The sequence below is a fragment of the Gopherus evgoodei genome, chromosome 4 (assembly GCF_007399415.2).
Source record: "Gopherus evgoodei ecotype Sinaloan lineage chromosome 4, rGopEvg1_v1.p, whole genome shotgun sequence".
In the NCBI taxonomy this organism is placed as follows: Eukaryota; Metazoa; Chordata; order Testudines; family Testudinidae; genus Gopherus; species Gopherus evgoodei.
In genome coordinates, this window is record NC_044325.1 from 120,460,465 (window position 1) to 120,470,059 (window position 9,595).

Here is a 9,595-nt window from a genome sequence, read left to right on the forward strand (position 1 = left end):
GGCCCGGTGAGGCTGTGTTGTATAAACACATTCTTCCTGCATGCTCAATTCCATGGGAAATCAGCCCACACAGGTTGGGTGTCTGCTGGGATGAAGTAAAACCTGGGGGAATCTGGCAGGAGGAAATGGAAACATACACGCTCCAATCTCTTGGAATCCCTGGCAGGATCAAACAAGCCACGGAAGCCCTGTCACATGCAGCAATATTTGAGGAAGCCGAACAGCTCACTCCACCTCAGGTGAGCCTCTCTTGGGAACCCTTGTGTGTGGGGCTTATTGTCTGTGGGGTAGAATGGCTCCATTTGAGCTCTGAGCTTTCCATAGCCTCTTTCTCTCGTGTGGGCAGGACCGTGAGGAGATGTTCCACTTACCAAAGTTCCTGTCCCTTGCCCCAGCTCCCCAGTGAGTGATCAGGGAGGAAGCCCAGTAGCCGGCTCTCTCAAACCGCATCCCCAGGCCTGCTGGCCAGCCAGTATGGGTGGGATGGGAGAGATCACTGTGGCTACAAGGAGACAAAGCCAGAGCAGCCACATTGCACTGACAGACACAATCCCAGAAGAGACAATGCCAGAGACATCCGCCCAGCATGATCCTGCAGCGCTGGGAGACATCACAGCAAAGAGGGCTGAACTGGCCCGTTAGAGGGGGCCTAGCTTTGGGCTGGGAATGGCTACAGCAAGGGTCCTTGCACCAGGTCCTGCGGTAAATTGGCACAAAGATCTGGGGGCTTCCAGCACCTACAGCCCAATCTCCACCTCAGAGGCAGAGCAGAGACAAGGGATGGGAGTGGGCTCACGACCGTCTCCTCCTTGACTCCGCTGGCCAGGTGACCCATAAGCTAAGAGCCTCTGCCGGAGGGCCATGCCAGTGCTAAGAAGATCCTGCTAAGTGGCAGCTGGTGAGGAAGGTCACAGCCCCATGCTAGGCCCTAGCCATGGCACTGCTGTGGCATAACTCTAATGGCAGGCTTTCCGAGAGGCACACAGTAGCCCTGCTTGGCTGAAGGGCCGGCTCTAGGCACCAGCAAACCAAGCACGTGCTTGGGGCAGCACATTTTCAAAGGTGGCATTCTGGCCATCTTTTTTTTTTTTTTTTTTTTTTTTTAACTTCGGGTGGCAAAAGCCTAGAGCTGGCCCTGGCAGCAGCAGCGCGTTGTGCGTGGGGGGTGCCCTGGGGCCGCTGCGGTTTGTGCTGTGGGGGAGCAGCACCACACCTTGTGGCTGGGCCGGGCAGGCTCCTAGCAGGGGACACTCGGGCTGGGGGCCGCCTCATGGGGAACATGGAGCCGCTTGCAGGTGCCACAGGGTGGCTGCCCCCCACTGCTGCAGCCAGGGCTGGGCGAAGTGGCCCGAGCCACCCAAGGACTGCGGCAGGGTGGCCAGAAGCAGCAGCAGCAGTGGGGCCATAGAGGGTGGGGTGCTGCCGTGTGGGACCCACGTCCCAATCTCCGGGACTCCACTCCCCCTAGGGCTACCCTGCCCTGGCTCCTCAGCCCCCTGCTGGAGCAGTCCCCCAGCTCTGCCCTCCTGGGTCCCCATCGGTCCTGGAGGCATGGGCCGTGGATGGAGGGACCCTGGGCTGAGGCGTGGTCCGGAAGCCCCGCTGCTTACCCCAACCCTGCCAGCACCAGTCTGGCTGGAGGCAAGGGGGGAGCAGGCAGAGTCAGCACTGGTGGTGGGGAGCCAAGGGCTGGGGCAGCAGGGGGTGCGGTGGGGGGAAGAGAGAGCCCAGGGCTGGGGCAGCAGGGGGGACGGGTGGGGTCGGATGGAGAGCCCAGTGCTGGGGCGGCAGGGGGGACAGGTGGGGTGGGGTGGAGAGCCCAGAGCTGGGGCAGCAGGGGGTGGGGGGGTGAAAGCCCAGGGCTGGGGAGGGGGGGCAGCCAAAAATTTTTTTTTGCTTGGGACAGCAAAAAACCTAGTCCTGGCCCTGCTTGGCTGACTTGCTCGTGGTTGGAGTTTGGGGCAGGAGGGAAAAGGCCTGAAAGAGTTAGTGCCTGAAGGGGTGGGGCACCATTAGGACTGCCATGGAGACAGCACAGGTGGCATTCTCCCTTATCAGTCAGTACACAGAGTAACTGATAATGCCAGGGACCCAGCTCTGTGTGGATAAACAGAGCCCTGGCTGCACCTAGAAGCTCGGAGTGGAAATCCTGGCACTGGAAACATAAGAACAAAAGAATGGCCATACTGGGTCAGAACAAAGGTCCATCTAGCCCAGTATCCTGTCTTCCAACAGTGGCCAATGCCAGGTGCCCCAGAGGGAATGAACAGAACAGGTAATCATCAAGTGATCCATCCCCTGTCACCCATTCCCAGCTTCTGGCAAACAGAGGCTAGGGACACCATCCCTGCCCATCCTGGCTAATAGCCATTGGTGGACCTATCCTCCATGAACTTATCTAGCTCTTTTTTTAACTCTGTTATAGCCTTGGCCTTCACAACATCCTCTGGCAAGGAGTTCCACAGGTTGACTGTGCGTTGTGTGAAGAAATACTTCCTTATGTTTGTTTGAAACCTGCTGCCTATTTATTTCATTGGGTGACCCCTAGTTCTTGTTATGAGAAATAAATAACAATTGCTTATTTACTTTCTCCACACCAGTCATGATTTTATAGACCTCTAGCATATCCCACTTTAATCCTCTCTTTTCCACGGTGAAAAGACCCAGTTGTCTTAATCACTCCTCGAATGGAAGCTCTTCCATTCCACCAGTCATTTTTGTTGCTCTTTTCTGTACCTTTTCCAATTCCAATTCCAATATACCTTTTTTGAAATGGGATGACCACAATGGCATGTGTGTCCAGCACCCGGGGCCCTGCTCCTGACTTAGCCCTGTGCATGCTGCTGGGATACACTCAGAATACAGAAATCATCCTACTAACCTGGCGGACTTCCACCACTTCCTGAGGGGGATGAGAACATACTTGCAGCTCCCCCAGGGCCCCAGCACGTACCCCCAGTCAGAGCACGTGCATGACTGAGAGGCACCATGTGTCAGGGAGCCCAGAGTTCTCAGGGCAGCCACCCACCAGCTATGGTAATGAGCACCCCTGGCCACGTTTGCCCTGTGTTCTTTCCCAGTGTCTTTTCCCTCCACTGTTAGGGATTAAACACCACTGGTGCCTTCACGTCTCCTACCTGGCAAGCCTGCATGTGGCTCAGGCTCTGCATCTGCACCACGCAAGGAGATTCCTGCACTATAGGGAGACCATGCCACCCACTGAACACAGCTCAAGGGCCACCCCTTGGAACAGGGAAGAGTGGAGAGGGCCCAGAACGGTAACAGCAGAGCATTAGCGGTAACAGCAGAGCATTAGCGTTGAGATGCATGGGTAGTGCTTGGAGTGGGGGGTGGGGCAGCACTGAAATAGGAGGGGGGCTGTAGGTCAGGACTGGGGTGCATGACAGTTGGGTGGATCCCAGGGCTGTGATGGCTGAGGGGCTGTAGGTCAGGACTGGGGTGCATGGCAGTTGGGTGGATCCCAGGGCTGGGATGGCTGAGGGGCTGTGGGTCAGGACTGGGGTGCCTGGCAGTTGGGTGGGTCCCAGGACTGGAACAGGAGGCATTGCTACCAAGTGACACTGAGTTGCAGTCTAGTGCTTCCCTCTCACTCCAACTCCTGCTGTGTGAGGTGGACAGCCGGCACTACATGTGACTCACACTCTTCACTGTCTGGAATCCTGCCTGCCCCTCCTAGCTTTCCCAGCTTCCTCCCTGTCTAGGTGGCTGCTTCTCTGGGCAGACCCAGCCCCCTGTCCTTCACCTGCCTGCCCCAGCCCCCCCCCCCCCCCCCACACACACACACAAAGTTCAGTGAACAGAATACACCTGGGGAGAAGAGGTGGGTGGACTGGGACCTGCCCTCTGCTCCCCACACTCGATCCCAGCTCCAGCACCCCCTCAGTCCTCAGTGGCGATGGGAAGGGTGAGGCGTGGCGGGGATTCCTGTCTCCTGCGAGAGCCTGTAGCATGCCCAGCTCTATGCCAGAGCCCAGCCTCAGGGACTGGCTTCCATGGCAGGATGGAGGCCGGGGCTGGGCCCAGACAGGTGGATAGCATTGATCAGACAGGTTGGTATCTCGGGGGTGAGGCCCAGTAACTTCACTGGCTGCAGGTTGTGCCACTGTCTGCCCTGCTGGGACACACAACACTTGGCTTTCAGGGTAGGGAGAATCAAGAGGGCTATGCACTGCGTTGGGTCTGCAAAACAGCCACTCTGGGAGGTTTCCATGGCTGGGAGCTCCCGCTACGGCAGGAGCAGGCAGGTAGCAAGCTGTCACCTAAGAGGAGGGGCAGAGGAAGGAGAGTTGTATTTCCATGCCTCCCTTCAACCCTGCACGGCCCCAGCTCTGTGCTTAATTTGTGCCTCAGCCCCAGCACCTCCGGGCCTGGCAGTTCACAGCCCCGGGCACCTCTGCTTGCTGCATCAGTTATGAATGTAAAAAGATTGCTTAACACTTGCCCTTCTTTCATTACTGATTAAACCTGCCCTGGATCCCACCCAAGCCAGCAATTTCCTCCTCACACTCAATACTTCCTATCGTAGAAGGCAGCCCAGCCACCAGCTCTGATTTCTTCTGATCACCAGCTGCCAGCCCTCACTGGGGGCACAGCTTTCCTGCCTGCTCCCAGGGGGTGGAGCTCCACATCTTCCTTTGCTCTGCCTGCCTTTTCTGTGCCTCTCCTCAGCTTGTACTTTCCTTTGTTCTAGCTCCCTTCCCCACATTAAACAAACAGAAAACAACAAACTGTGGCTTTTTCTGTACCTGTTCCCAACCTTCCCCTTCTACACGCTCAGTAACTGCTTTGGTCCATCGGCCCCACCCCACCCCTCGATCTGGTTTCACCCCAGCTGCAGACTCTGTGTCAACAAAGGCAGAGAGGAGAGAGCCTAATGGTTCTGTTGGGAAGTTGCCTGGAGGGGCAGGCAGGTAGGCTGTGGTGCTGGCCCCAGTGTCAGGAAGGAGCTGGGGAGAGCATTCCCGGCGTCTGGCTGCAGGAAGGTGGTGGCTGGCGTGAAAACACGGCTTTCACCTAATCCCCACCGTCGGCGCACAGGAATCTCCTGGCCTGTCTCACTGGGAGTGAGAACAGGGGAAGAGTTTAAGATAAGGCCTTTGTGTGTCAGCCTGGAGCCAGGGAGCTCAAGTCCCCAGGGGGTTCCTGCCTTGTGGTGCTAGTCACAGTGGCCAGATTAGGGGCAACAGTCTCTTTTTGTGAGCGGAGACAGGCAGCCTTAGAGAATGCCTGTCAGGCTGCAGGAAAGCAGCTCTTGGGCTCGGACAAAATTCCAAGGCAGGGTGTGGGTGCAGCGCTCATAATTAGATTGGGACTGAAAGAGATCAAAGGAAGGAGAAGCCACAAAGGCAGCTCCAGGTGTGCGTGGGAACTGCTCCGCTGCTGGCGCTCAGATCCTGGCAGTTCGGGGAAATACACTCTTTGCCTTTCTCCACTGCCTTCCTCGCCCAGCAGCTTCAGAGCACTTCACAGGCCTTAATCAAGTCAGCCTGATAGAGGGGTTGTGAAACACCTACAATGGGACCCTGGTCCATGACGTGGGCTCCTGGGAGCTACCACAACACACAATAAACACCACTGCCCTGGGAGGCAATCAGCATTGGACAGGTGTGGAACCGATGCACAGAGAGGCTAAGTAACTTCCCTAGGTCATGCAGAAAATCCGTGGCAGAGCCTGGATGAGAACTGATGGACCTGAGCCCCCACTGGCCTGCACCAGTGGGCAGTGAGCATGACACTCTGATTCTGAGGGGGTAGCTTTTCACACCCACCTTGCACTAGTGTGAACGACTGCTGGGGTCCGTTCCAGGCCTCCCCACTTACAGTCCTGGACTGTAACAAGCCATCTCCCCACAGGAGAAAGACACGAGGGTCTGGAGGGACCGGAGGTCAGTTCCCTCCAGGCACCACCACGTCAAGCACATGCTTGGGGCAGCATGCCATGGGGGGCGCTCTGCCGGTCGCCGGGAGGGCGGCAGGCAGGCTGCCTTCGATGGCATGCCTGCGGAGGGTTCGGTGGAGCCGCGGGACCAGCGGACCCTCCACAGGCACGCCTGTGGGAGGTCCACCGGAGCTGCGGGACCGGTGACTGGCAGAGTGCCCCCCGCAGCATGCCGCCATGCTTGGGGCGGCGAAATGTCTAGAGCCGCCCCTGACTGTCACACATCCATAATAGACAGAAACCTCTTGGGTCTGTCATCCCACATCTAGTCTGCTCAGAGCTGTAGGGACTGTGACTGGGGGGAGTTAGGGATCGTGCACCAGGGTCAGAGATCGGCTAGTAAACGAGACCCTTTGCTGGGGGCGTGGGAACAGCGCCCAGGGCAGTGATAAGCTAGATGCAGGGAGTGAGCGGGGGCTCCGCTAGCTCAGAGGCAGCCGTGCAATGCCTGAGCAAGTAAACAAACAGGTCTCCCCCCAAGCCAGGATTTAAAACCTGCCACAGTCCTGATCCCTGCTGGATTGTAGCTACTGGCATAGCTCCGTTTCAGCTGGGGCGGAGAGGGCATCCTCTTCCCACCCCCAGTTTATAGTCTGGACCCCAAACCCAGACATCCTAGCAAGTAGTACAAACGTGTCCAGGGGGCACCTGGCTTGCGTGCTCAGGAACCTGGGGGGAGGAGGCAATCCGAGCAGGCACGTGGGCTCAGCGGCTTGGACGGGAGGCCTTGTCTCCAAATGATTTGGGAGTCTCATAGAAAACTAGGGGGATTCTGGAGTGGAGATCCACTGCCTGGCTGCAGGAGCCGGGGCTGTGTCTTTCGTGTACCGACCGGGGGGGCCAGAAACCTCCCCCATGGGAAAAATATGAAATTTCAGACATTTGCAAAAAAACCCAAATCCCCACCCCTGAAAAACGAATGCCCGGAGTTTTCCCAGGCTTAGCTCGGAAGTGCTGCTGGCAAGTTCTCCCCCAGAGCGTGAGGCCCAGGAGCCCTAGCAGACCTGGGGAAACATAAACACACTCCCCTCCCTTATCTCATTCTCAGGCCTCACCCCGCCTCGGCCACAGATTGAAAACAAAATGGGCGGGGCTGTGGGTGTGCTGGGCTGTCTGAGCACCCCCAGGCAGGCAGGCAGGCAAGGCAAGGCCAGCCCTAGCGTGCAACCAGAGACGCTGGCACTCCCAGCAAGGCAATACACGGGGAGTGCTGGAAAGTCCGGCCTGGATTCCTCAGGGAAGGAGCCAACAACAGGTGGGAGCCCCTTGCTTTGTTACTTTCTCTTGTGCTGATGATACCCACAGTGGGAGCGGGCCCCGTCAGGTCACCCCCTTCCTGCCTAGTCTGCCCCCACGTGGACCCCATTCCTCGGCCTCTAGGGCCCTGGCTGGAGCTCTGACGGGTTCTGCCCCCCTGCCCCATTTCCCCAGGGAGATTCCCCCAAGCTCGAGCTCCCTCCACGCAGTGTGGGCCACGACGCTCCCCCGTTAAACTTGCTGCACAGACCCGCAGAGAGAGAGAGCAAATGTGCGGCACAAATAATAGCCGCCAGCCGGGCAGGCCAGGTCTCCTGTCTCAGAAGCGGAGCTCCTATGAGCACAGCAAGGAGAGCAGCACCTTCCCACGCAGGAGCTCAGCGCCAGACACACCTTGGCCAGCTGAACCTCCAGCAGCCCCCCACCCCACCCCCGAGGGCAGGGAACGATCATTACCCCTATTGTATAGATGGGGAAACGGAGGCACAGGGTAGCACAGTGACTCGTCACAGAGCAGAACTAGGCCTGCCTCCCAGTCCCCACCCCCTGTATAATCCCATCCTCAGCAGAGGTGACAGATGAGAGGGGCTGGAGCCCTGCCCGCAAAGCCAGCAGTCCCTGGAGATGCCCCTTGGCACAGCTAGCTTTGGAGGGCACTGCGTCCTCGCCTGTGAAGCCTGTCACGCTGTCAGTGCCCCCGCTTACCTTTGCCCTCAACGTAGTCGAGCCCAGGTCCATTGGTCCTGGAGACAGAGCCGCTCTTCTGCAGCATCCTCATGCGGACCTGCTCCTGCACCCGGGCACTCTTCAGCAGCTCCGCGTCAGGTGCCTCTTTGGTCTTCCTGCCCAGCTGCTGGTCCGAGGGCAGTGCCAGGGAGCTCACACCGGCCTCCGGCTGCAAAGCCGACAGGAAGAAGTTATTCTCCTGCATGGTTCCTGTCCTGGCCAGGCGAGAAGCGTGGCTCAGTCTGCCCCAGGGCCCTGGCTCTGCCAGGGAAAGGTCCCACTGTTGCTAACACCAGTTCCACTTCCTCTGTCCGTCTGAGCCAAGGCCAAGCTGAGACGCCAGGGAGCTGAGGGTCTGCAGCAGGAGTGCAGGGCAGGGACGGCTGCCAGATCCTGCCTCGGCCCTGGCTGGGGAGTCAGTTTGAGCTGCTCTGGGGAGACGGCACTGGGTGCCCCTGGCCCACACCACCCCTACCCTCACAAGTGCTGGCTTCCTGGGATGGGACTTTGCCACTCTGAGACAGGGTTACACCCCTCTGCCTAGCCACTGACATCACCGAGGAGGCCGGCTTTCAGGCAGAGCAGGTCAGCCAGTTCCACCTTAAGCAGGTGAGGCCTTTGGCAGGGCCTGGCTTCCTCAGCTTTAAGGTGGAATTGCAGGGATGCACAACTGGCCCCTGCCCTGCCACACCTTGTTAGTGAGTAAACTAGCACAGGCAGTTACTGGAGTCGCCACCCCATGCCTCAGGGGCCAGGGCAGCCAGGAGAATTGTGGGGTTGCTGGCAGCCTCCTCCTACCACCCGGACTGTGTGGGTAGCTAAGCGGCCCTGCTGCCCGTGGCCTGAGGTGACAGCACCAGGAAAGGCTGAATGCAGAGACGCTGCGCCATAAAACCCAGAGTAACCGTCTTGCCCTGGACAACCCAGCCTTGGTGACGACAACAGCTTCCTGGCTCGGGAAGGATTAGCACTGCAAGCCAGAGACTCAGATATGCAGCCAGCACTGGGGGCTGGGGCAGGAGCTGTTGCTGCCCAGGAGCTGGGATAGTTAGGGGGCATTCTGTTCCCATGCGTCGGGGTCAGGGCCTGTTGGAAACAGCAGCGTGGAGGGGAGCGTGTGCACGGCGGGGGGACGGGAGAATCAGATTTGATTGTAGGCAAGAGCCGTAATACAGGCTGTGTGCTCTGGGCCAATTTCTCCTCCCTCTTGGCCAGGGGGCACCTGGGAGCAGGATCTGGTCCTGAATGTTCTGGGGGCTCATGGGGGAAAGTGGGTTCTTTCCTATTACATCCTAGGCTTCCTGGAGGGGTACACAGCCCCCAGCTGGGCTGAGCTTGGGGCGTTCAGAGGGGCAGCAGCAGGGCAGGGTTCGGGACAGGACTTTCCTGGTCCTAGTGAAGGTCTTTCCCCCAGAGTTAGTTTGAGGCAGGTGGGAAATTGTGACTGGGAGCAGCCAGGAGGCCACGTTACATTAAATGGGGCAAGAAGGACCCACAGTCTGATAACGGGAGTCAGCAAAGGAGGCTGTGCATGGGGGCCATGTCCAATGGGCATTGGGGCAGTGCACAGGGGCCAGCTGGGATGTGTGGTGGACAGAGCAGTGGGGTTGTGATGGATGGTGCACAACATGGCTAGGCAGCAGTAGTTGGCAA

The 9,595-nt window shown here is 58.6% G+C and overlaps 1 protein-coding gene across 1 annotated transcript in view; it reads right to left on the reverse strand.

Moving 5' to 3' along the window:
- The window catches only part of PKP3 (plakophilin 3), a 32,629-nt gene extending 24,196 nt beyond the window's left edge, over positions 1-8,433 (reverse strand). The window contains exon 1 of the mRNA XM_030560757.1: positions 7,922-8,433. Within this exon, the coding sequence (XP_030416617.1) occupies positions 7,922-8,147 (226 nt within the window). The 5' untranslated portion in view covers positions 8,148-8,433. The remainder of the gene's footprint in view (positions 1-7,921) is intronic.
- Between the last annotated feature and the right edge of the window lie 1,162 nt (positions 8,434-9,595).